This window comes from Sus scrofa, chromosome 7 (assembly GCF_000003025.6).
Source record: "Sus scrofa isolate TJ Tabasco breed Duroc chromosome 7, Sscrofa11.1, whole genome shotgun sequence".
Classification (NCBI taxonomy): Eukaryota; Metazoa; Chordata; class Mammalia; order Artiodactyla; family Suidae; genus Sus; species Sus scrofa.
This window is the reverse complement of record NC_010449.5, coordinates 31529300-31551785: the sequence shown is the minus strand read 5'-3', so window position 1 is coordinate 31551785 and position 22486 is coordinate 31529300. Positions and strand designations below refer to the sequence as shown.

General features: G+C 39.6%; 1 protein-coding gene across 13 annotated transcripts in view; it reads left to right on the top strand.

The window, feature by feature from the left end:
• The window catches only part of FKBP5 (FK506 binding protein 5), a 108941-nt gene continuing 87536 nt past the window's right edge, over positions 1082-22486 (top strand). For 4 of the 13 annotated variants that reach the window (XR_002345567.1, XR_002345568.1, XM_021098050.1 and 1 more), the window contains exons 1-2: positions 1148-1285; positions 7192-7296. Coding sequence is in view for 6 of the 13 variants with exons in the window: in XM_013977833.2 (XP_013833287.1) it covers positions 7294-7296 (3 nt within the window). In the remaining 7 variants the exon portion in view is untranslated. 13 annotated transcript variants of the gene reach the window in all.

Genomic DNA, 22486 nt, shown 5'->3' with positions numbered 1-22486 from the left:
TTTAATCACCTTTGTCTTGGCTAATTACTGCACAAATAAACTGTTTCATTGACTCTCCCTGGCATCTGGTAAAAAGAGAGTTCCTAGGCACGGAGACAGGGCCCTTGCCCTTGAGGAGGTTTCAGTGTTGGCTCTCCTGGTCATTTCTGCAGGCACCACCTCTGGAAGGCAGAAATGCTCATTTGTAGAAGCAGCTCTTCATAAATACCTAAATGACCGAGGTGATAGAGTATAGTGAGCAGATGTGGAACTAGAAGCTGTGGCTTTTAATCTGGCTAGATGTTAGGTTGCCATATGTAATTCTTAAGTTCCAGAGCTACGGGACTAGGTTTCTGTTTCCTCAAAAACGAGGGGTATTGAGCGCGATACTCCCTAAGGTCCAGGTGCAGCTAGTTCCGACCCTCACCTGAATCCCCAGATCGCTATCTCGCTGGAGGGCCCAGAGCCCCTGCTGAAGCCGAGTTTGCTCAGTAGGCCTACCCTTTGGCAGGGGGCAGAGACCACGAACATCTTCTAAGGCCCTCTGCTGTCTCAATCCACTGGGATCTCATATTGGAAAGGTAGAAAGCCGCGGGGAAAGCATAATCTTCGCAATGACTGCAAGTCCAGAGAAAAGTGCTATGTGCGACGGTTCTCCGGGTGGGATTTTCCCACTTCTGAGAGACAACTTTGAGTTCCTGGTGGTGTTTCCTGGGGCTAACCTGGCTTGCTTACCTGACACAAACAGCCTGGCCTGCCCCTCTCCATCCACGGGGCAGGTTGGGTGGGCAGGAAGGGGGACAGAGTTTTCAGGGAGAGACCCCGTTGTTAAGTCAACAAGCTTATTTAGGCATTAATTTCCCTGGAGGCAAGGAACGGTGTGAGGGGGTGTGGGTCAGTTTCCTTCATCCCTTGCCTCCAGCCCCCACAAAGGGCAAGGGCCAGACACGTGGGCTGGCGTGGAGAGGCGGAGGTTACACCAAGGCGGAGGTGCAAATGGACGGGGGCGGGGCCTTATTTGCATGGACAGCGCGAGGCCGCCAATCCGAACAGGCAGAGCGACAGCCCGCGCGCCTTTTGGGGGCGGACTGACGGCCCCGGGGCCCTATGGAAGGCGGGTCCTACGGCCGGCGGGGGCGGGACGGCGCCGGGCGCTGCCCGGGGGATTCGGGCCGGTTCGCAGGCGCTGCCAGTCTCTGGAGGCGGCGGCGTCCGGCGCGCGGGCGGCCTGCTGGGCGGGCTGAGGGGACAGCTGCGTGCGGGTGAGGCGGGGAGAGACAGAGCAGTAGAGCAACCCCGGCGACAGGTACCGGCGCCATGGCCGCAAGGATGGGGCGGGTGGTCGTGGAGCTCCGGGAGCCGAATTCCTCCTTTGCGGTCCCGCCGCCTTCCCGCTCCGCCTCCCCGCCTCCTCATGCGGCTCCCCAGTCCGGGAACGGCGCGTCGGGGAGAGAGGGGCCGGGGAAGCCTCGAGGCGGACGCGCCGGAGGTCCCCAGCCCGCCGCGGGGCTCCTTTGCGTCCCGCCAGGCCGCGGGGCCGGGGTTCCCTCCTGGAGGCGCGGAGCCGGGCGGCCGCGAGAGCCGCTCCCCGCCCCCGCCGCGCTCCCCCTCGCGGAGGCGAGGCCGGTGGCGCCCGCTGGTCCTCACCCGGCTTTTGTTTCCCGCCCGGGGTGACAGGTCCCGGGCTCCGGCTCGTCCGAGGCCCGGCGCCGGTGACTGCGGCCGGCCGGAGCAGGCGGCGGGACTGGCGGGAGGGCCGGGCGGCGCGTGAGCAGTAGCCGCCGCGGGCGGGAGAGAAACTTCGCCTTCCGGGCCCGGGCGGCGGGAGAAGTGGAGCTGGGGTGAGCCGAGCGTCGGGACGCCGCGGGCACGATGGAGCCTCGCTCACCTGGCGGGGCCCGCGCAGGGCGAGGATAACGGAGCGTCCGGCCGCCGCGGTCCTGGCTTTCGGTTTGCGCTCCCCGGGCGGTGGGTGTGGATGTGTGTTCGCCGCCTTCACCTGCAGACCCGGGACTGGTGACTGGAACAGCATTCCCGCTCTCGGCCGCGCTTAGAGGGTGCCAGGGCCGCTCAGTTTGAACAGGTGATTATTTTAGTGCCAGGTGAAGGCCATTGAGGAGTTTTAGGGCTCCGTATTCAATTCACTCCGGGGCGTTAGAACGCATCTACCCTTAATGACTTCTAAAAAGGGGTGCTGGTTGCAGTAGAGGAGTCAAACTAGTTCAATTTTTTAAAAACTGGGCGGGGGCCGGGAGAGCGAAGGCGAAGTTTCTCTCCCGCCGGGAGAGAACCTGCTTCACACGGACGGGCGGGGAGGAACGTCGTAGTCTCAGTTTGAAAATGGGCTTCTGCAGCGGTGGCGAAAGCATGGTAAGGTACAAGTTGTAAATGGAGAATGCAGAACTCTAGATATCCCTCTGTGTGGTTCAGGACAGCGTGTACAGCCTTTGGCCGCCATTCAGTAAATTCTGCATGAAGCAGTTTGAGCTCGTGGTTTTGGATTTACTTTACAGGAGTGGAATAAGGCTGAGCATTGAATGGGAGCTTTCTTTGCTTTTCTGAGGGCACACAGGAGTGTTTATGTTCATTGTCTTCCCATTTTGTTAGATTGCGGACCAGGGCAAAGTTAAGGCATATTTTGGTTGAGTGTTTTTAATTGTCTCTGGGAATTCTCCTTCCCCCACCGTTCCACCCCTGCCCCTCAGAAGAGGTCTCCAGAGAATTAGAGTAACTTTTCCTCTTGGGCGTTTGAGTCCAAATTCAAAGATGGATGTGAAAACTTATTCTTGTGGGACGTTTTTGTTTGTCATACTTAACATTTTCTGTTTCTGCCTCTCCCATCTGACCTCTGCTTAACACTCTGCAGTTATGGCCCTGACCAATTTAGGGCACCTATAGGGAAAAAAAAGTTTTAAAATAATATGTAGTAATTACTTAAAAATATGTTATGAAGGTTACTAATGACGTATTGGATAAACAGTTGATTTAGATTTTCTTTGCTAATATGTCTTTTTGATGTCTGTGCTAGGTATGGTTTATACTTAGATGTAAGTTTAACTTAGTGATAAAGTTATACTTCTGATTTAGTATGCTACTTTATTAGTGTTTCGTTGAATAGTAATTTTAGTTATTTAGATAATTAGTGACACCTTTTAAAGGTGAACTCTAACCAATAAGCTAATTGTGACTATTGGGGATTAAAAAAAAAAGCAAAACAAAGTGGTCTTTATAAAATGTTTTATTTCTTTAGAACAACAGGCTTATATGCTGAGAGGTCCTTGTCTTTCAAACATTTAACAAAACAAGTATGTTTCTGAATCTTTAATTTTTTAGGGATGGGAATTTGGGGTGAATTTCTTTTTTAAAACAATTTTAATCAGTTCAACGTGACTATTTTAAAATATTAGATTAGACAACTAATGAAATCTTCAATTTTCTGTTTTTTCTTGGATTGAATAGGTTGTTTAGTTTCCTCAAGGCTTCTTAGCTTAGAACGAATCGGTCTAGGAAAGGAAGACCATCCTTGTATATATAGGTGTAGAAGTAATTTCTATTGAAAGCTGAGTTGCCTTTTTGATGCTTAGTGAAGGTTGAATGGTTGAACAGTGACTTGTCCAGAGTGGATTTGATTCTATATAAATAGACTTGAAGACTTTTATGAGACCCGGGCTCTCATGGTTCTGAGCGATTTATGTAATTAATTGTTCTTTAAAGTGTATGGGAATATTAGTTTAACTACTGTGTGTAATTAGTTATAAAATCTTTGTCCTGTGATGATGCTTAAATATACCACATATCATAAAGCTACATTTCATAGTTTCATTTACACAAAAGCATATTTTGGGAACTTTAACTATAAAAGTGACTTTTAATTAAAAGATTGCTTTCAGATTCAGTTTTTACACACTTTAATTGCTGATTTTTGTCCCCTTTAACTTTGTTTACTTTAACTTGTGGTAGACCATATCATAAAATTATCAGCCACATTACAGTTTCAAATTTAAGCATAAGTTGAATTATCGCATCTACACAGTTTACATTGGGAATGTTTTTGTCATTAACCCTCAGGTGTGGCTCCCTTTGAGTTTGAGGCTGGGAAAATATTTTTTAACGAGTAAAGCCACAAAAAAACCGGAACACATTAAACCAACTAAACTTGAGGATAAATCTCACAATTCAGATATTAATACTGTTTTATTTAACAGTAATATGCTTGCTGTATCTCTCATTAATAGTCTCTGTAGGCCTTTAATGTAATTTTTCACAATTCCTAATAAAAGCCTATAGTTACATAATTTGGCACACTAAATTTGTAATTATTTTATGCTGAACAGTTACATGTTCTATACATTTTATAATTCTGAAACTATTTGAACTTTTAACCTAGCTGATTAGAAATTAGATTTTTTTCATTTTACATTCTGAATTTTTTTTTTACAGTGTTTTTTAACTACTGAAATTATGTCCCCAAAAGTGTAAGGGACATTAAATGTACATTCATCAGAGATTAGGCGGCCATTGGTAGGTACATCACATGATTATTGACTTAAAAGCAATAGCCACTGAAGTGCGATTTTTTTTTTTTTTTTTTTTTTTTTTGCGACTAAGATGTTTGTTTATTGTGTAAAAGACAGGTCTGCCAAATGAGACAGGTTAAAATAATTTATAGTAGGGCCTTGTGTATATGTAGCTAACAAGTTAGTAAGGATATTTCAGTAGTATTTGAGACACTAAAATTCAAGTACTCGAAGTAATTTATATCTCATAATTTGTCATGATGAGACTTGACCTGATTCAGCTGAAACTCAAACATATGACTATAATTCTTAACCCTCCCACCCAAGAAAGACTTAACCTACTATAATCTCTAGGTGATAGAATTATAGGTAATTTTTATTCTTTATAGTCTTATTTTTTCAAAGTGCTTTATAATGATTATACTTTACTTTTACAGTTAGAAAAGATAAAAGTTGTAATTTAACCTAAGTAGAAACTATTTCCATCTACTTGGTAGAAACATCTTTTTTTCCGAATAAACTGCTGATCTGCTAATTAGCAATCAATTTTAGCTGTTCATTAAAGCTGGTTCCTTAAGGAGTTCCACCTGGCAATGCTTTAACTGCCTGGCTCAAATGGTTGCATGCTTTCATCTGTGAGAGCCTTAAGAATGTCCCTCAATTTTCCAAATTTGGGGTATGAAAAACACAGGGGAGAAAAAGTAAAAATCATCCATAATCAGTTGAGAAAAGTAAAACAACAACAAAAAACAAATAAGACTATTATTCTTAAATGGGGCATGTTCATTTTATGCTTGTTTTGTATTCTGATCTTTTGGAAAACATCTGGTTAATGAGAGTGTAGGACCACCAGAGGGAGTATGGGGTCTACCCATTTGGGATACCTCTTTTCCTAGGAAGAAAAACATTTTAAAAAATAAGAACAAAATTTTAGTTCTCTAAAACAATCAGACAAAAGATAGTGAAAGTGAGGGATTGTAGTTGTTTGGAGCTGCTGTCGTTTTTGTAACATTTAGTTAATCAGTTGTTTTTTTTTTTCTTTTTAGAAAAGTACAATTATCAGAAAAATGAAAATTTTCAGAATGAAATAATGAGTTTATAAGTAAACGATTACATATCTGAGAGTTGGGAATATCCAAATGCTAAGAATGTTTTTTTAAGATTAAAAATGTTGTACATCCGAATTGTATGGTTTTGAAAATGCTCATTTGGGGGAAGGAGGAATAAAAGATGGAGAAAGATCGAAGACTAAAAGAGGGTATTTTTTCTTTTGTAGTTGCAAACCCTTCCTAAAGCAGGCGATGGTAGATTTCTGGAACCATTTGCAGTGTTCAGCCTCAGTCTTGGCAGTTTATAGGTGATGTTCAATGGGAGCCATTTCTAGCCCCCTGAAAACAATCATCTGATTATCAAAAATAGGGCTGGGAATTTCAAATTGATTTCATCAGAAATCAGATTTGTGTATATATTTCTCAATGTTCCTATCTCTGGAAATTAAAGATCCTCTTCTACTCTTTGCTGAAAATTACACATGGAATTTGAAGGTCATACTGCCTCTGTTACAGGCTTAACACTGCAGTAAGTTGCTTTTTTTTTTTTTTTTTTTTTGCTTTTTAGGGCCGCACTTGCGGCACATGGAAGTTCCTAGGCTGGGGTCAAATCCTAGCTACAGCTGCTGGCCTAGGCCACAGCCACAGCAACGCCAGATCCTTAACCCACTGAGCAAGGCCAGGGATTGAACCCGCAACCTCATGGTTCCTAGTTAGATTCGTTTCCGCTGTGCCACAAGGGAAACTCCAGTAAGTTATTTTTTGGAATGGAGAAAACATCCTCATCTTTTTCGAAATATGCAGTATTCTAAATGAGAATGAAATGATCTTCACCCATGTTAAATACTAACTAGTGGAACTACTTCCATGTTTAACTCTTTACAAAAATAAGACAATAAAACAAAATCTTGTAATCTTAACACATATTTTGGATTTTACCGGTAGCAGAAAAATTATTATATGGTGGATGGTAACGTTTAATGTTTTAAAATTCAAGTTTGTTATGAAAAGAAGGTACTTCATCGAAGCAGAACAGGGTAACTTACATGGAGAGGAATTTGTTTCTCTTTTGAATTGTTCTTAGTAATACTTAGAAAAATTGAAATGCTGTCTTAAATTATTTTCACTGAACTTTATAAGTTCTTTTAAAATTTCTTTGTTGGTTCTAGGTGGACTTCTCAGAATCTATTTGTGTACACCCCCCCCACATATTTGCACATACACATAAACATACACACAAATCTTGCTGCACCAAGAGGAATAAAATACGCATCCACAAAAAGATTGATAAAAATGTTCATAGGTGCTTTTTCACAATAGTAATGAACTAATGATTCATACCATGACGTAGATAAGTCTCAGAAATATTATTCAGAGCAAGGGAAGCCAATACACATTATGTATTACATCTTACATAATGTATCATAACATGCCACTTATTAAATATACAAGAATGGGCAAAACTTAAGATATGGTGATAGAAATCAGGACAGTGATTTCTGGGTAAGGGCTGTGGTTGACTGGAAAGGAGCAAAAGGGAACTTTTTCAGGATGATGGGAATATTCTATAGCTTGATTTGGGTGATGGAATTAAAGTGTACACTTTTGGGGTAACTCATAATTTTCGTATTATTTTTAACTTACAGAGCATCTGCAGTACTAGAACGAGGAACTTCAGGATTCACCGATTGTTGGTGTAAACGTTTGTTCAGATCCACTGAGCTGAATACTTAAGATCTGTGCATTTTATGGTATGTAACTTTTACTTTCATAAAGAAAAAAGCTATAAAAATTGGTTGAAGATGAGAATGATCTTGTTAGCTGCAAAAAGTGAAATACCTCCAATTGAAATTAAGCAGCGCTTTTATACTGGTATAGAAAAAGAGAATCACTGATAGTCTCTTGTCTCTACACTTACATGTATATGTATGCTGCTGCTCCCTGAAGTTTCATGACAACATATTTCTGTTAGAAGAAACAGAAGCCTTTGAAAGTGATTCAGAGCAGAACTGCCAGCAAGGAAACTGTGTTTTGTTGTCCTGTGTAAGTTAGCTAGGGCATAAGACTGGTGCCTAGTGATAGCTTCCTGGGAATTGAAGGTAATGGTAGTCCCTGTTAGGGGAGTTGCAAACCTGTAGTGTGCTAGGTTTTGCGCAGACGTGTACAGTCTTTCCTGTCTTGGAACTCACAAAGAAAGGCAAACAGATCTGGTTGTCATTTTTGGGTAGTATTTATAGTAGGGAGGACAGATTGGTGCTGTAAACTATATAAATTAATCTTTTTTTTTTTTTTTTTTTTTTTTTGTCTTTTTGTTGTTGTTGTTGTTGCTATTTCTTGGGCCGCTCCCACGGCATATGGAGGTTCCCAGGCTAGGGGTTGAATCGGAGCTGTAGCCACCGGCCTACACCAGAGCCACAGCAACGCGGGATCCGAGCCGCGTCTGCGACCTACACCACAACTCACGGCAACGCCGGATCGTTAACCCACTGAGCAAGGGGCAGGGACCGAACCTGCAACCTCATGGTTCCTAGTCGGATTCGTTAACCACTGCGCCACGACGGGAACTCCTATAAATTAATCTTGATCATAGGTTAGTGGTAAATCTAAGTGATGAATTTGGTGTTCTCTGTTAGTTTTAGTTTTGCCATAGAGTCATTTGATTTAAATTAAACCTGTTTAAATCATAGCTTAAATTATGTCATCTGTTTAGGAGTTCCCGTCATGGCTCAGCAGATTAAGAACCTGACTAGTATACATAAGGATGCAGTTTCCATCCCTGGCCTTGCTCAGTGGGTTAAGGATCTGGCATTGCCCTGAGCTGTGGCGTAGGTTGCAGGTATGGCTTGGAACCCACATTGCTGTGGCTGTGGCGTAGGCTGGCAGCTGCAGTTCCTATTCGACCCCTAGCCTGGGAACTTCCGTATGCCGCAGATGCGACCCTAAAAAGACAAAAAAACAAACATGTTATTTGTTTAAAACATTCAACTCTTTTTTTTATTAAACCTTATATAATCTGAAATAATTAATAGGTATTTTTAATCAGTTTTTTTTAATCTGCATAAGAAATTTGGTTATTTACTAGAGTGGAAGATGTTTTGAAGTAACAGGACTAACAGGTTCAACAAATTAATTGGTAATAACTGGGGATAAACATGATGCTTTTACTAACCAAAACTGTACATTTATATTGTTTATATACTTCTCTATAACAGAAATAAGTTATTTGAAGAGAAAAATGACAAGTGTCCAGCTCAGCCAACAAGGATAAAAGGACTAAATTTCTCCATTTAATGAACATATTCATGTTCTTCTGAAATGGCAGGGCCCTTTCTCCCTTTCATATACCCTAAATTTCATTGGTCTCTTGAGCATGAGTAAAACATTATTCGAAGCTTTTGTCTGCCAGAATTTTGAGTCGTCAAGCCTTAACTGCAAATAGAATTTTTAAAATACCTATATGTAGCCTTTAAAAACCTTTTATTATGAAAGTTTGAAACAGACATAGAACTGGAGAGAACAGTATAGTGAACCTCAATATAGCTATTCTCTAGGTTTTTTTTTTTTTCCTGCTCAGCTCATGGCAACACCGGATCCTTAACCCACTGAGCGAGGCCAGGGATCGAACCTCAAACCTCACAGTTCCTAGTCGGATGCATTTCTACTGAACCACAATGGGAATTCCCTCCATATTTTTTAATGTACACATTTTGGTTAATGTGTCTTTAAAACTGTTAAATTCTCACAGATATTGTAAATTAGTAGTATTAGTACAAAATGACTCTTTTTTTCTCAGGTTTTTTTCAAAAGTTTTGTTGTCAGTAGAGAAACCTGAAAAGCAGTGTGTTTTAGCTCAGAGACTTAACTTTAGATAGTTGGTACTTATGAAACTATTTTTATCCTTAGTTCTTTTCTGTCAATTTATAGGCTGGAAAAGAATGATTAATTTTTAGCTTTTCATTTCTAATAAATGTCCAAATATTCTAATCTATAGAATACTGTTCACCCTGAAAGTTAGTTTATCTTCAAGGTATAGTAGCTGAGGAATGCTGTTGTCTAAATGTTTTCCTGTTAGCTTCTCTTTCTCTAAAAACTCAATCACTGCTGTGCTTTTTCAGGCCCCACATCTCTTATCTTCTATCTAAACTTGAGGCCTTTCAGTAACTGATGCTCAAAATTTCAGCCTAGGTCTTGAAACTAAATATGTTTAAATACCGTCTCTTTAGAAACTGCACCCCAATACCCCCTCTCTCCACCCCCAGTCAAAATGCTTCTCTTCCTGACTTTTCTCTTTACCTGTTTGTGACACCATTATTCTTGTTGGTCATTTCTCATTCTTCTTTTACTTCTTAAGCTCAGTGAGCCACTAAACCACTTTGTTTCTAAATTTATAATTCTTTTTATCTTTTTGTCCTTTTTGTTTCCACTCCAGTTGTCCTAATTTGGGTAACATGTTAAAGCGGAAAGTTATACCAGGGTTATAATGAACTTCATAAATAATCAAGGTATGTTCTAAAGTAAAGTAAGGCATTTTTCTTCCCTCTGGAAAAAATCTTATAAACAAACAGTTTTTAAGGCCTAGGCAATCATTATATTTAAACCAAGGTTGATATAGATGATTTCCAAATCATTCAGCTCAAATAATTGGTGCATGGTGGCCCACAGGGCCCACAGTTTATTAGGAGGTATAAGCAGTAGACTTTCTTGGACCACAAAAATGGCCCAGGATGAGTTCCTTCCAGCCCAGAATATCTGTAAGTGCTTTGCAGTGAGGGAAATACTGAGTGTATATAACACATTTTAAAGACTTCTTTTGTTTTTATGGTAAAAATAAAGATCTATGGGTTTACCTGAAATCTCTCCTGTTCCTTGTGGTGTATTTCCTGGCCAAGATAGTTCTCATCAAAAGGCCATTATGCCAAAAGGGACATGACACACTCTTTCATCACTTTCCCTTCTCTTTATAGGCTCCTAGAATTCATGTTTGTCAGAAAGGAGCCTTAAGGTAGTTGGGAGGATATAAAATGGACATGGGAAAATAAGTGACATCCGTTCTTCTTCCCACTAGGAGTTGCCCAGCATCCAGTGGTCTTGCGCCTAAGTCCTTTCCAGATGGATTGTAGCTTATCAACTTGGGTTGCTTTTATTCAGCTTATGGAGATCTTTCTTCTCTCTGCTCTTCTGGGGAATGTTTGAATTTCCTCCTGGTAGAAACCAAGACCCAATTTAAGATTACTGACTATGGAGATAAGAGAATGAAATTCTGTATTTTATATGATCCAGGGTCTCTGATTATTTTGTGGGAAGTAGAAATAACATGGAGATTCTGAGATGCTTTTGTAGAAATTAATTTAATGGTTATTAAGAGTGGAAAGTACGTTGCTGTGGCTCTGGCGTAGGCCAGCGGCTACAGCTCCGATTAGACCCCTAGCCTGGGAACCTCCATATGCCACGGAAGTGACCCCAAAAAAATAGCAAAAAGACAAAAAATAAAATAAAAAATAAAGCACCTGAAAGGAGTTCCCGTCGTGGCGCAGCGGTTAACGAATCCGACTAGGAACCATGAGGTTGCAGGTTCGGTCCCTGCCCCTGCTCAGTGGGTTAACGATCCGGCGTTGCCGTGAGCTGTGGTGTAGGTTGCAGACGTGGCTCGGATCCCGCGTTGCTGTGGCTCTGGTGTAGGCCAGCGGCTACAGCTCCGATTAGACCCCTAGCCTGGGAACCTCCATATGCCACGGAAGTGGCCCCCCAAAAAATAGCAAAAAGACAAAAAATAAAATAAAAAATAAAGAGTGGAAAGTGGAGGAGAGCAGAAAATAACACCATTTCTAGGAAGCCTGATATGGTAAGGAGTAGACATTGGCACGAGATTCAGGAGCGTTGCTGCTAAAGCTACGTGATCTTGGGCAAGTTAAAGTCACTTAACCTTTCTGAGCTTTAATTATAAAATGAATGGGTTGGATCAGATAGTGTTTTAAAGTCTTTTGACAGCTCTGAAATTCTAAAATGAGTTCCCCCCCCCAAGGGAAAAAAAACCTAATTTATATCCTGTTCTTCCTAGTTAATGATTTTTTTTTTTTCAGAGATTGTTTCACGTAGATACTTTTCTGTTTCCATTAGAAGTTAGGAAATACATAATTAAAGGACTTAGCATTCATAAAGTGACTTAGATTTTAGTATTTTCATTTATCTGCATCTCTCCACTGGACTTACTCTGGCCTCTTAGATTCACCTTCTGTTTGTATCCACTCTCCTACCTTTCTTGCTTTTTCTCATCTCCTTTACACTGTGACTTTCATGCCCCTCTTTTTACTGCTTCTCCTTGCTGCTGTTTTTTTCTAGCTGTCCATTCCCCATATTTCATTATGGACATTGAATCTCAGCTATCACTAAGTTACATTTAGACGTACTAATAGTGCTAGAATTAACGGGACCCTTCTGTTCTATAATACAGAATCTGGAGAGATGAGTCCTAGAGTAGAGGTGAGCCTGAAGGGAAAAGGAATGGTGTGGTTTCCAAGGATTATTTTGATTTAGAATATAAGTGAAAAATCTGTCTTAAGTTTTATGGATGGCGGCTCTGCCAGTGATATCAAAGCTTGGTCTTAGTGTCTTGAGGGCAGCAGCTCTGCCTCTAATTCTGAATCCTTGGTGTCTACCAAGGGCCGCAGAGTAAGTGAAAGCGGAATTGAGTTGTTTTTAGGACTAAATCTTTCTTCAAGGTGTTCTGTGGTAAGATGGAGATAAGAGTCTACTGACCCTTAAGTAAGACTGTCACCACCACTTTGTGATGTGGGATAAGATAGGCCACTTCTCTCTGAGCTTCAGTTTTCTGCATCTAAAATACTTTATCTATAATACTGCAGGCAGTATTAATATCTACCTAAAGGTCATGAGGATTAAATGAGACAAGAAGGTGCTTAGCCAAGAGCCTGGTATATGCCTTCAATAAATAATGAATGCTATTATAGTGTTATTAATAAGCACTTTTGTGTTCCAGATGTTAAGTTCTGTTAGGTTCTCAGTAGTGTTACAGAATAAATAAGACAAGATCCTGCTCTTAGGATAGAATACGTACATGAAGATAAATAAGCAACTAGGTCCTGGGGTAAGTGACAGATGAATGGTTTATTTAAGGTCTAAGAGCCAGGAATAATTCCTAAGCAGATGAGAACTTCGGGAAGGTGACAGAACTCAAGGTGAGCGTTGTAGGACTAGTTAGCAAGTTAAGAGGACAAAGTCTTTGAAACAGACTGCCTGTGTTGGAATCCTGGCTGCTACTGTGTAATTTTAAGCAAGTTACTTAACCTCCTTCCTAGGGTTGTTGAGAGAATTGGAGCTCATACAAGTCAAACCCTTTGAACGGTGCCTCAGACATGATCAGAGCATGATAAATTGTTACTGTAAATTGAGGGAAGGGAGAATGCATTTCAGATTGAACATTGAGTGACAGTCGTAGGTTTGTTTGAAATGATGAAACCAAATTGACTAAAGGGAATAACCTATTGGAAAGTAGTGGGTGATAATGTTGGGACAGAATTATGAATGATTATGGGAGTATGGCATCTTTACCATACGTATTGGGGGAACTTGGGAGGATTTCTTGGGTTATTTGTGAAGCCCCTTCAAATAATATATAGGATTTTGTTTCTTGCATATAGACAGCATGTCTAAGTCAGCATCTCTGGCATTTCTCACTATCTTTCCAGATTTCAATATACCTGAAACTACTATTCATACTAATTTTGACAACAAAGCTCTTGAGCCTCTATTTTGAACCATTATGCCTCTTTAATTTGTCCACTTCTTTTTGTAAACATGCATTTTGATCTTTCTCTTGTTCCTTGCATATTCTCATTGTTCACATAATCCTTACTGGTTTTCTCCAAAGTCGAATGGGTTTCTGCTACTGTTTTCCTCTCTGTCCTCAGATATCCTGATCTGGATCCTAACTCACCAAAATCATAAAGTAGAAAGGGCCAGGGAGAGGGAGAAAGGTAGGGAAGTATCCTCTCATCCAGGGATCTTTTACAGATGAGGATGTTGAGATCAGAGGAAGTGAAGTCCTGAGCTCAAGATCCACAGCTCATTAATTAGCAGGCCTGTACCTTTCAGGGCTAAACAAGAGCTATTTTTTATTGTCATCCTAGTGTGATTCTCAACTGTCTGGGTGGGAATTACAGTAGTATTACCAATAATCTTTCTACTAATAGCTGTTAAACACCAAGGTAAGAAATAATTTTACTACCAGAAAAAATGTGATAATAGTTCACTCTATTCTTAATGAGAAGCCTATGATTACATTATTGGACAAGCATTCCTATTCTTAGTATTTAAAACCAAGGCTACAAAATCTGCTTTAAGAAGAAAAGGATTTTAGAATTCCCTTTGTGGTGCAGCAGAAGTGAATCCTACTAGTACCCATGAGGATGTGGGTTCGATCCCTGGCCTTGCTCAGTGCGTTAAAGGAGCTGGTGTAGCCGGGAGCTGTGGTGTAGGTCACAGACGTGGCTCGGCTGCCACATTGCTGTGGTGTAGGCTGGCAGCTGTAGCTCTGATTTTACCCCTAACCTGGACACTGCCATGTGCCACAGGTGCGGCCCTAAAAAAGAAGAAAAGGATTTCAGAGTTCCTGGTGGCCCAGTGGGTTAAGGACCTGGTGTTGTTACTGCTGTGGTTTGGGTCATTGCTGTGGCACAGGTTCAACCTCTAGCCTGGGTACCTACACATGCTGCGGGTGTGGAAGAAAAAAAAAAGTTTCTTTAATTTTTAGAGCTGTTAATTGCAAATATAATAGTGCTGTAAAATATGCATTCTCAGAAAAAGTAGACTTTTTGTTTGTATCATGGTGGAACACAGGTTCTTTTACAGACTGATTGATAGAAAAGTAAGATTAGCACAAAAACTTGGGAACTCTTGTACTACCTCAGCATAGCTCCCAACCCTGTACTTCTACTGTTACAGTAGTCTCTAAGTTGACATCTTTGGTCTCTCACATTTTACCATATGCAACACATAATGGTGAAAAACTTATTTAAGCGGTATTTTCCTACCTAGATGCAATGTGATAGAATATCTTTTTATGGGAAGTTCCTGTTGTGGTTCAGTGGTTAATGAATCTGACTAGGAACCATGAGGTTGCGGGTTCGATCCCTGGCCTCGCTCAGTGGGTTAAGGAACTGGCGTTGCTGTGAGCTGTGGTGTAGGTTGCAGATGCGGCTCGGATGCCTCATTGCTGTGGCTTGGTGTAGGCCAGCCGCTACAGCTCTGATTAGACCCCTAGCCTGGGAACTTCCATGTGCCGCACCTGTGGCCCTAGAAAAGACAAAAACAAACCAAACAAAAAACTTTTATGAAGCTCTAAGCTTAGTGTCTGGATTCTCCTGTTGCTCAATAAGTACTCCCTTCTCTCTTTACAGAGCATGTAGTTTTTTCTCGTGTATAAAGAATATTAGGTCCTAATCTCTAAGTCACTGTCACACCACTTTTAACTTTAGCAAGATGCTCTCCGTGCATTTTGAAAATTTGTGTGATGTACAAATACTTTTTAGCCACTTTAAGCATAAATTTTACCATATAGTTATTTCGCAACTGGTAATCTTTTCATGTTCTATATTCTTTCCCATGATTAAAGAAAGAAAAAGTGGCACGGGTTACACAGAGATGCTCCAGACCTCAGTGCTCATCATGTCGAATCCCTTCAAAGAGAATAGGCTTCTCACTAGATTCATTTTTACTGGAATACTGATTTTTCTTTATCATTTTCAAACATTGTGAAGTTGAATTGTATAATATACAGATGTTTATACAAAAGAATTTTTCCATGTCCTCGGTGCTTTGTGTAAGATGACTGATTTGTATTTCCCATGGTTTGGTTTCTTTTTCCTGTCTTCATTTTTCTGAAGGGAGAAGGGGGGTTTTTCTCTTATAATCTCCGACTTGTCTTGTATTTGGATGATTAATCTTTATAACAAATTTTAACTTCTGTTTATGCTATTTGGAGGGAAGAGAAATACTTCAAAAATAGATTTTGGATTTTTTTTTTTTGAGGGCTGAATGTGTGTGTGTGTAGGTTTCTCTTAACCCCTTTCTTTAAATAATACATAGAATTTTGTTTCTGTTTTTAAAATGTTTTCTTATGTTGAACTGTTTTATTATTTGAAAGAAATGTTAATATATATTTGAGTGGTTACTGGCCTTTCCTTCTAAATTTATATAGTAATAGTACTAGATAAATTATATATGATCATATACTATATATAATATATTTTACATAAATAACATTTAGTATATCTTAATACTGTATACTATAGTATCTAATAATGTATAAATTATAGTAATTTATTAGTAATACTTTTTCTGTTAACTTCATCATGTTAAGTTTTTTGTAATTCAACTTTGGGTATAAGCTTTGCAATTCTCATGTTGAGAAATAAAGGAATAATTGGTTTTCATAACTTTTATGTAAATTATTTGGCTATATTGCTTCTTCCATTTATTATCTTGTTTTTTTTATTTGTGGCTTCTAAAAGTGGAGAGCCTTAATATTATGTCATGTGTTCTTATGGACTGCAGCGTTTGTTACCCAATGTGTTCATTTCTCTTTTCCAGTTTTTTTTTTTTTTTTGTCTTTTTGCTATTTCTTTGGGCTGCTCCAGCGGCATATGGAGGTTCCCAGGCTAGGGGTCGAATCGGAGCTGTAGCCACCAGCCTACGCCAGAGCCACAGCAACGCAGGATCCAATCCGCGTCTGCAACCTACACCACAGCTCACGGCAACGCCGGATCGTTAACCCACTGAACAAGGGCAGGGACTGAACCGGCAACCTCATGGTTCCTAGTCGGATTCGTTAACCACTGCGCCACGACGGGAACTCCTCTTTTCCAGTTTTAATATGACCGTTTAGTTCTTTTGGTATATTTTTGTTTAGCATTTGGCTAGATTTGTCAATTTGGTGTGTAATTTCTTTTCATCATCTTAATTGTTTTTGTTCATTTTGTTAATATCTTTTATCTACATTTAAAAAAAAACTTTTCGGTATTAGAGTATAATGAGTAGTTTTCTCTGTGTCTGTAGTTTCTAAACAAGTGTGACTTAGTTTCCCTCTTTTTAAAAGTTTCCTGGACTTTAAATATTTTTATAGTTATTGTCTATTTTGCATCCTAAATACTGATAATACTATGAGATTTTAGTTTACTTTATGTAAGTGTACTACATTAAAAAAATTTTTATGACAGCTATCTAGCTTTGGTGGGCCAATTTTGTTAGTAAATCAAAAATAGACAATTGCTAATCCTCCTAGTCTAGTGTCCCAAATTTAGTAATTCATTTTGATCTTCGTGTCATTTTATTATTCTTTTCATTTTAAAACCTGCCAGTGGCTTTTCTAAAAGTGAGTTATGAATTGTGTGAAATAGTTAACTTTAAAGGGGGAAATAAAGATACATTTTAGGACCTACATTTTATAATCAATTGGATTAACAGATTACTTGGTGCTGTGAAGAACTTTTAAATTTCTTTATAATCTATATTAATCTATTCATTGAAAAGATTGGAGTTTATAATTAGAAAAAGCAAGAACCATTAAAAACAAAGTCAGAAATCAAGCATAGGTCATTTGAGAAATAATGAGCAGGTTGAGAGGGTGGAAAGAAGTCTTTACACCAATAATCTGAGGCAAGATATTTTCTCTATTTGAACATTAAATTTAGCTCTGAGCTTCCTGGCAAGCAAAGGAAAAAAGGAAACAGGATGAATTTCATAGTTAATGTCTGATAAAGAAACCTTATCAGGTTTTCATGATGGAAACTTTTTCTAAGTTATGAAAGGAGATTGTTAGGTGAATTCTTATATAAGGAATGTAATTTATATTTCCATTTTGTAACTTGATTAATTCCTGCTATTGCTATTTTAGCTGCCGTATATCATTTATATGCACTGTAGTTATATTTGGTCATATTAAGTTCACATGCACTGTTGTCAAAAGTGGAAATACCATGGCTAGGGTGTGTTTATGTATTGCCTCTAGAATTGTAGCCATTGACGAACAGGAAACCGAAAGCTAAAAGTTCAGGAAATGTATTGTATTTAGACTGTGGAAAAAATGTATATGATACTTAACTACTGAAATTCATGGCTGTTTGAAGACTGAAAAATTTATGTATGCGTTTAGTTAGAGAATAATACTATGGGTTCTTTTAACAATGCTGTCAGATGCTTAAATATGATAATAAATACAGTATGCACATTGTGTGCCAGGAAAATTGTGCAATGCTGGAAAAAAATGCAGCGGATTATTATATGTGTTCAGCTATACTCTCAAGAAATAGAACAGCTGGCACATCAGTTGAATTTTTCAAGGATGTCTTATTTTTAGAGAATTACAGAGTTTTGGTTTTAGTTTTAGTTCCAGGGAAGGAGAGGTCCCTGTTTTACAAGATAGTTCATTTCACCCTTAGGAAGTCTAATGGTTAAGTTTTATTTTCTTATATTGCATTGAACTTTGTTTCCCTGTAATTTATTAATGTACCTCCTGTAGTTTTTGTAGTTTTGAAAAGAACGTGGTTAACTGATCAAAATTATTTAAAAAGTTAACTATATCTCAGATGTTTGGGTTTTGCTTTTTTTTTTTTTTTTTTTTTTGTATGTTTTAGGTATCATGGCAGTTTAGGTGCCTCATGAAATGCTACCTCTAGGAGTCTTTCTTTTTGAAGTTATTTAAAAGAGGACATGCGATTAACATATATGCTGTGTGACCTTATTTTATTGCTGTTTCTGTACTTAGCTGTTCTAACAGGATGTAGTTTATGTGGATTCAACATTCCTATTCTTTGAGACAGCATGAAGTTATAATAGCTTCTGAAGTGGGAATTTTCTCATATTGTATTTTTGTTTCTGTTCTCCTTCAGCAAAAGAGGTCAGTTATGACTATTTCACTGCCAGTTTTGTGATTTGCAGTTAGAGTCACAAAATATTCAGGGGCCACCTTAAATGAGAATTCCATTTATTACAGAGTTCTTTTAGGAAATTAGCTGTATTTTATGTCAGCAATTATAATCATTTTAATAGTCTCATTGAAATTAGCCTCCTTTTAGGATTGACTGGGGCTTGGATCTGTTAGGGTCATGTGTACCTTTGAGTTGGGGGTGCCAGGGGGACAGGAAGCGCCCACCTGCAGAGACTGGGAACTGGGCTCACTGCAGCGGGTGAGGAGCCCTGGTTCCAGTGGAAAGCCCCAGCATGCTGTTTGCAGCCGAAGGAAGAATGGGCCCTGGGCTGACCATAAAGGGCCTCCTGTAAAGGGATCAGGCATTGGACTTCAGTCAGTGGCCTATCTAGTTGCAACAGAGGGTTCTTTTCAAGGATAACTTTTACTTCTTACTGTGTCGCACATTATTATAGAATTTAGTAAATATATATAAATCAATGAAGAAATTAAAATTTCCTGTATTTTTTCTTTTGAATTTTCTTAGCACTTTTCCTTTAAATTTCATTAAACATCTAAGTTACTTTTTAAATTTTATTTGAAATAGTGCTTGTTGAACTTTCCACACATTGTGCTTCTAATAACTTTAAAAATCCATTCTGAAGGAAATATGAATTAACATTTAAAAGCCTTTGTTTTTGTTTATTATAATTATTCTCTTAATTTGTATCTATTTTAAGGAAAACCATAGACCCAGTAGCCATAATGAGAACACAGACTTGGAAGTCAGAGTGGTTCTTACCCGGGAAACAGGAAAAATGGAGCAGGGACTAGGTCTTCCTTGTTCACCATTGTGTCGGTATCATCAGGCACAATTCCTGACACATAGTAAGTGTTCCATAAATAGTGTTGAATGAGTGGATGAGTTTCTCATTAAGCGCTTTAAGTAGCTCCTATTTCCTGCACCCTGCATAATCAGAATCAATTATATTCATCCAAAGATGAGCCTTTGGTGTGCTCAGCCTTTTTTTTTTTTTTAATGAAAATTGAATAAACTGATTATTTTTTAAAAAATACATATGTATATGTACATGTACATCCCTTGTTTCTTTCCTGAATCCCATTCTCCGGAATTAGCTACTATTAATGGTTGGAATGTTTTTTTCTAGATATTTTCTTGCCTTTACACATGTGTATGCATTTTCTTTATACAAATAGAATAGTAACTTACACTGTTTTGTAATTTTCTCCCTCTTCATGACATTCTTAAACATCTTTCCGTATCACTTCATATACAACTTCTTCATTCTTAGTTGCTGCATAATATTCCATTGTGGAGCCATGTAATAATAGTTGATTATGGAAGTTTGAATTGTGCCCCCCCCCCTTTTTTTTTTGTCTTTTGTCTTTTTTGTTGTTGTTGCTATTTCTTGGGCCGCTCCCGCGGCATATGGAGGTTCCCAGGCTAGGGGTCCAATCGGAGCTGTAGCCACCAGCCTACGCCAGAGCCACAGCAACGCGGGATCCGAGCCGTGTCTGCGACCTACACCACAGCTCACGGCAACGCCGGATCGTTAACCCACTGAGCAAGGGCAGGGACCGAACCCGCAACCTCATGGTTCCTAGTCGGATTTGTTAACCACTGCGCCACGACGGGAACTCCCCCCCCCCTTTTTTTTTTTTTTTTTACTGTTACAACAGTGTTGTGTTTAATATCCTTCCACATGTAATTTTGCTTGCTTCTATGAGAATATCTATAGGTAATTCCCTTGGAAGTGTTCTTGCTAGGCTAAATGATGTTAGTGATATTAATGATATTATAATCTTTTTATAGAGACTAGAAAATTCATCCTTAAAAATAGTGTACTACTTTTCACTCTAAGGATATGAGATATTATTTCCTGATACATACTTTTATTTTGTGGATTAGAAGGGTTCAGCTTTTGAAAAATGAATCCTTCTTATGGATTCGAGCTGTTCAGAGATGATTAAAAGTCATAGACCCCATTGCCTGATGTAAGTGCTTGAAGTCAAGTGGAAGATGGTGGGCTGTGCTCTCTACAGGCCCATAGTGTGCATTGCACTGATCCAGATGTGGAAGATCAGGATACTAGTTTTGTAGGGTTTTGTCTCCTTTAGGATGTTTAGGATAAACATTTACAAGTGACACTCTGAGGGAGTAGAAGGCTCTGAGTGCTGGTTTGAGAAGTCTGGTTTTATTGTGCTGGCGAACTATATAAGTCCTTGAACTGGGGCCTGTACTATAAGAGAGATTTACTGGCGGTATGTCCAGAATGAATAGGAGTGAGTGGGGAGGCTGGAAGTGGACAGGTCAGCTGGAGAGCTGTGGTGGCTCAGGAAGAAAAGGAAGAAAACCCAGATAGTGAGTGAAGTACCTAGGGAATTAGGACATAAGATAGTAGGAAACAAGTGAATTGTTGTCAGGTCCTGTTGATTAAATGGAGAAAAAATGATAAAGTTGTAAACCTAGGAGGATAGCCAGATAATACAGGTAAGTAAAGAGAGAAGGGCCCTGTTTTGAAAAGTTTGATTTTCTTTAAAAAATGCAGGGATCTAAATGAGTCCTGAAATATCTATAGTCAGACAGTTAGGGAGAGGGAAACATAACTACATCTAGAAGTTATTTCAATAGAGGTAATAATTAAAGAGTGGATGAGTTCTGGTATGAAAGAGGCAAAACTGTTGATTGAAAACTACATTTTGAGAAGAGGTACTTGCAATAACAGGAGATGGGGTGAAAGAGAGTAATCAAGGAAAGGAGTAAATAATCTGAGGAGTAGGAAAAGAACCAGGAGAAACATTCCAGGGATCTCACCTTCCTTCTTTTTCTCTGCATATGATGCTGTATTTACTGGATGTTTTCCAGGCAGCTACCATGTTCTTCCTTTGGTAGTAACACCTCAGAAAATTCTGGTGTGTGTTGTATTATATTTTGGCTGTCCCACAGCATATGGAGCTCCCGGGTCAGGGATCAGATCTGAGCTGTAGCCAAGAACTAAGCCACAGCTGCAGCAACGCCAGATCCTTAACCCACTGTGCTGGGCTGGGGATCGAACCTGCGTCCCAGGGTTCCCAAGACGCCGCCGCTGATCCCGTTGCACCACAGCGGGAGCTCTTCTGATGTGTATTTTAAAGATGGAGTTAGTTTTCTCCTTGAAGTTGACTATTATACTTGAAAAAAAGGTATTAGAAAAGTAGTTTTGGTGTCATATGCTGTTTTATAAAATCTTTTCATCTTGTTTTAGTATCTGTGGGTCTAAAATAAGAAAAAGTACAGCATATTGTTGAATAGGTAAAAGTCCAGATAGCTTGTCTGTTTTAATTGATCATTTAAAAAATGTTCCCTGGCTTTTGAAACTTGGCTAATAACAAAAGATAAGAATGTATATCTTTTTAGAACACTGTGTGAATTTAGAGCAAGCTGTCTTAATGCTTGTCAGGATGGAGCCTATTCAGAGGAGATAATCTAGGTTCAAAGTCAGGGACCTGTGTCTTTGCTAGAGAGTCTGTGCAGCGGTTAGAGAGCAGGCTCAGGAGTCTTTCTGCCTAGTTCACTAGCGTTATTATTCCTCTTAACTTCACCACCTGGAAATGGGAATAACAGTTCCTATGGCAGGGCTATTGAGAGGATCCATCTGGGAACGTAACATTCTAGTAAATAGAGACAGGAAATTTACAAACCAATACATGTGCCAGGTGGTAAGTGTAGGGAAAAAGTAGGATTGATTGCTGTTCTTTCTTGCTCTTCATATTGGGTAATAGGGAAGGCCTCTGATAAGAAAGTGTTTGAACAGAAATCTGACGGAAGCAAGGGAACAAACTGTGGCTTTCTGGGGCAAGAGTTCCAGGCAGAGGGAACAGCAAGTGCAGAAGCCCTGAGCAGGGGCATGTTGAGAGTCCAGCAGGAAGGCCAGAGCCACAGAAGCAGAGTTAGTGAGGGGGAGCAGTGACCAGCCTATGGGGTTTTAAGCATAAGAAGGACTGGGCTTTATTCTGTG